This window comes from Fonticula alba (assembly GCF_000388065.1).
Source record: "Fonticula alba strain ATCC 38817 unplaced genomic scaffold supercont2.3, whole genome shotgun sequence".
NCBI classification, from domain to species: domain Eukaryota; order Rotosphaerida; family Fonticulaceae; genus Fonticula; species Fonticula alba.
Genome location: NW_009242973.1, coordinates 2,557,702 through 2,562,041, shown reverse-complemented (window position 1 = coordinate 2,562,041; position 4,340 = coordinate 2,557,702). Strand labels below are relative to the sequence as shown.

General features: G+C 68.2%; 2 protein-coding genes across 2 annotated transcripts; one reads left to right on the top strand and one right to left on the bottom strand.

Moving 5' to 3' along the window:
• Positions 1-13: 13 nt before the first annotated feature.
• Positions 14-2,151, bottom strand: H696_02328 (hypothetical protein). The gene has a single exon (XM_009496225.1). It carries the CDS (start codon positions 1,955-1,957, stop codon positions 41-43), a length of 1,917 nt encoding a protein of 638 aa, XP_009494500.1. The 5' UTR covers positions 1,958-2,151; the 3' UTR covers positions 14-40.
• A 588-nt stretch (positions 2,152-2,739) lies between these two features.
• On the top strand, positions 2,740-4,340 carry H696_02327 (hypothetical protein). The gene is made up of 6 exons (XM_009496224.1): positions 2,740-2,884; positions 2,986-3,204; positions 3,327-3,454; positions 3,592-3,723; positions 3,845-4,006; positions 4,110-4,340. Exons 1-6 carry the CDS (start codon positions 2,836-2,838, stop codon positions 4,233-4,235), a joined length of 816 nt encoding a protein of 271 aa, XP_009494499.1. The 5' UTR covers positions 2,740-2,835; the 3' UTR covers positions 4,236-4,340.

Here is a 4,340-nt window from a genome sequence, read left to right as displayed (position 1 = left end):
ACACACACACACACACACACACACGCACGCACGCACTCGCTCAGTCCACCTCATCCAAGTACACGGGGATGCCGGTCCCGCGAGCCACCAGCGAAACTAGATCGCGCACGGCCACGCGCGTCTGCTCGCCGGTGTCTCGGTTCCGCAGGGTGACCGTGGCCCCGGGCTGCAGGGCGCCCCAGTCGGGCTCAGGCAGGCCCGGGCTCGGGGCCCCGGGGCCCGGGATCGGGACACCCTCCTCGGTGCCGAGGTCGCCCGGACGCGCGCCGGGCCACTCGCGGCCGCCATCCGACTCGACGGTCTCCCGGTCAATGGTGATGCACCAGGGCGTGCCGATGGCATCCTGTCGCACATACCGCCGGCCGATGGACCGGGCCACGTCCACCTGGACCAGGAGCCCGGCACGGCGCAGGTGCGCGGCGATGGCACGCGCCCGGCGAACCAACTCCGGCCGCCGGACCACCGGCAGCACGGCCGCCTTGATCGGGGCCACGGATGGATGCAGGCGGAGGACCACCCGGGGGTCCGGCCGACGAGCCTTGCCGCCAGAGCCCTCGGCCCCGGTGCCGGGGTCCACCACCTCGGTGTATGCATCACACAGGACCGCCAAAACCGCGCGCGACAGCCCGGCCGAGGGCTCGATCACCCGCGGTACGAAGGGCTGGAAGTCCGGCCCGGCATGGGACACCACATGCGGCGTGACCGCAAGGTCCTGGCCACTGGCTGCCTGGTGACTGTCCAGATCGAAGGTCCCCCGATCGGCCACCCCTTCCAGCTCGTCCCAGCCCCAGGGGAAGCGATACTCGATGTCGGCACATGCCTGGGCGTAATGTGCCAGCCCGGCGGCCTCCGCGCCGCCAGCCTCCCGCAGGGCCTCATTCACGCGGATGTCCTCCGGCCGGTTGGCCAGCAGGCGTCGCCACCAAGCAGTGCGCTCATCGCGCCAGTACCGGTACCAAGCCGGCCCATCGGCCGGGTGGCAGAACCACTCCATCTCCAGCTGCTCGAATTCGGCCGTCCGGAAGATGGACTGCTCGGTGCGGATCTCATTCCGGAAGGCCTTGCCCACCTGTGCAATGCCAAAGGGCAGCTTGACACCGGCGCCCTGGCTGGCACAGACATTCGGGAATTGCTGGAAGATCCCCTGCGCCGTTTCCGGTCGCAGGTACACCGTCGACTGATCCAGCGTCCGGAGAATGTCCCCGGCGGTGGACGACCCGGCCGGAGGCGAGGCCCCACGGTCCAGGGCCCCGAGCAGGGTCTGCACCTCGCCCAGTGGGTCCACCGCGCCGAGTGACGTGCGGAACATCAGGTTGAAGGGCCGCGGCGCGCCCCGCAGGAAGGGGCTGTTGGTGCCGGGCTCGGCCACCCCGAAGTAGGGGACCTTGATGGCGCTCTCGGCCTCGGTGGCGGCCTCCAGCACCAAGTGACCATCGGCCACGGTCACCGGGTAAAGGGTGATGGTTCCGCCGCGGACATCCACCCGCGCTCCGGGCGCCAGCTGCTGGCGGATCTGCTCGGCCCAGGCGGCGGCAAGCCGGGAATCCGGGGCCCGGCCGCCCGGGGCATCGCCATCCCCGGCCCCCGGGCGGATCTCGATCACATCGCGCGCGGTGCGCTCGCAGCGAGTCACCGCCACCGGCGCGGACTTGTCACTGCGGAAGCGGGCCCCACTCAGGGCCGCTTCACACATCGGGTCCGTGAAGTTGTCCAAATGGCCGGATGCCCGGAGGGTGCTTCGGTGCGTGAGGATGGCGCTGTCCAGCGGCTGGACATCCGGCCGGCTGACCACCAGGTCCCGCCACCAGCGATCCCGGATGTTGTTCTTCAGCAGCGTGCCCAGGGGCCCGAAGTCGTACACGCCGGCCAGACCATTGTACAGGGGCGCCGAGGGGAAGAGGAACCCGCGCGACTTCAGGTGCGACAGCAACCGCGGGAAGGCGGCGGGGGAGGTCATCGTGCGGTAGGAAAGGGCGAGGGGACAAACGGGCGAGGGAGGGGGAGGGGGCGCCTATGAGCCGTTCGAGGCGGTCTGCTACTGGTGGTGGTGCTGCTGTTGCTCCCGTGCTGTAGGACGCAGGGGATAAGGGAGGGCGAGGGGAGGAGCAAAGGGGAGGGGGGAGAAGGGGCAGGGAGGGGGGGAGGTTGGGGGGGGAGGGGGGGGAGTGCCGCCCACGTTTCGTCATCCAAGGGGTCCTCGGGTGGCTGATGAGCCAGATCGCGTCCCGCCGCCGGTCGCTCGCGGCGGCCAGGTGTGGGGCATGCGCGCAAAAAAGTAAGCCGGTGCGTCGGCAGAGCGCGATGCCCCAAAGGGAAATCATGCCAACGGATGTGCATTCACGTGCGCATCCTCAAGTGCCTTTAGGTCCGGCCGTTCAGCGGAGGGGGGCGGGGCAGCCGCGGCTGGCAGAGCCAGCAGTCGAGGACGGGGAGAAGGGGGGGGGGCGGGGCGTGTATGCTAGTCGACGTTGCCCCCCCCCCCCCCCACCTCCGGGGCCCTTGGAGGGACGTTGTCCTGCGCAAAAAACGGCCCGTCTTCCCGGGCGTACGCTGGCTGTTCTTGTGGCCTCCACACGCCCGCTCCAAGGGCGAGGGGCCGGGCATGCATGCAGGGACGGACGTGCGGGGCGAACAGGCGGCGCGAGTCTCTGCCCCCGCGTCAGGGCACCACCCGCCGAGGGAATCAGCACGAGAGGCACCCCATCGCGGAGGATGGGCCCACCAACTCCTGACACCACCCTCCTTCTCCCCTCCCCCCCCCCTCTTGTCCCTCTTTCCGCTGCGCGTTTGCTTTCGCCCCTGATCGCTCGCTGCCCCCTTCTTTCCTGTGTAGCCATGGCCCGCTCCCCCATCTATTCGCTTCTGCTCGTCATCTTCGCGCTCGGTATGCCCCATCCCTGCCCTTTCTTCACCGGCCGCCGCTCGCGCAAGATCGCTCGCTGCCCCCCTTGTACCCTGACATGTTCCGCTTGCATGACCCAATAGTCGCCATGGCCGCCTCGGCTCGGAGCGACGAGGCCCAGGCCTCCGTCACCATCGACGATTCGGAGACCATCGTCCTCGGCAACAAGGAAATCCCCACCGACCCGGAAGAGATGAAGGCCCTGATTGATAACCTGGCCAAGGCCGCGGCCTCCGACAGCCCCCTGCCCGCCCCTCCTGCCCTGAACATCAAGCATATCCTCCCGGATGCCCCCTTCAATGGTTCGCACTGGATCCCCTCCCGGCCCCCTCCCCTCCCTCCCTTTGAAGGGGGGCCTGATATCCGGCAGTGTGTCTTTCCCCCGTGCCTCTGACATGCGTCGCCTCGCCTCCCGCCACTCCAGCCTTCGCCTCCAATGACTTCGCCAACGTCCTCATCGGCCTGGAGAACGCCGGGTCCAAGGCCTACCAGATCCACTCGATCGGGGCCAACCTCCACAGCCCCAAGTCCTATGCCACTGTCAGCAAGGAGGTGCGTGCTCGCCTGGAGGGCCGCGGGGGCTCCCCGTCTGCCCTTCCCTTTCCCCGCCCACGCGCCCTTCTCTCGGCTTGGCGTGTCATCGCGCGTCTCTCCCGGGCACACACCGCTGACCTTCTGGCACGCCGCAGCTCGACACCTACAAGTATGACATGAGCATCGCCCCTGGCGAGCAGGCCACCGTCCACTACCGCTGGTTCCTGCCGTCGGTCTTCCAGCCGATTGATCACATTCTGACCGTGGAGGTTTCTTTCTCGGACGAGGTACGCGTGCCTCTCTTCTCCCATGGTGCCACCCCTTTGGAGAGTGGCGCTTTGCTGACATGGGCCTCCTCTCCTCCTTTCTCTCCTCCCCCGGCCTGGCACCGCTGGCGTGCACACATAGGCCGGCCAGCTCTACACCCTGCCTGCCTTCAACCAGACTGTTTCCTTCGTCGAGCCGACCAGCCACTCGGCCTTCGATCTGCAGTCTCTGTCGATCTACGCCCTCATTCTGGCGGCCATCGGCGGTGTTGCTTACTACTTCACCAAGGACAACCTCAAGAAGGTGCGCACACACACGTACACGTACACGTACACGTACACGTACACGATCTCCTCGCCCCCCCCCCCCCCTTCCTCTAACATGGGCTTCTGCCTTGCACCCCCAGGCTCCCAAGGAGACCTCCCCCGTTGTCACTGCTCCAGTCGCCCCGAAGGTGGATGCCGACTGGGTCCCGGCCGCCGCTCGCAGCCACGCCAACAAGACGGCCGCCGGCAAGGCCTCGCGTAAGTAAGCGGCACCCCCCGAACGAGCGGAAGTCAAGCCCCCCCCCCCCTGGGTGTCGCACTTCCATCCCTTCTCTGTCCTTTCCCACTTGCGGCGCATTGCACCCCCGCCC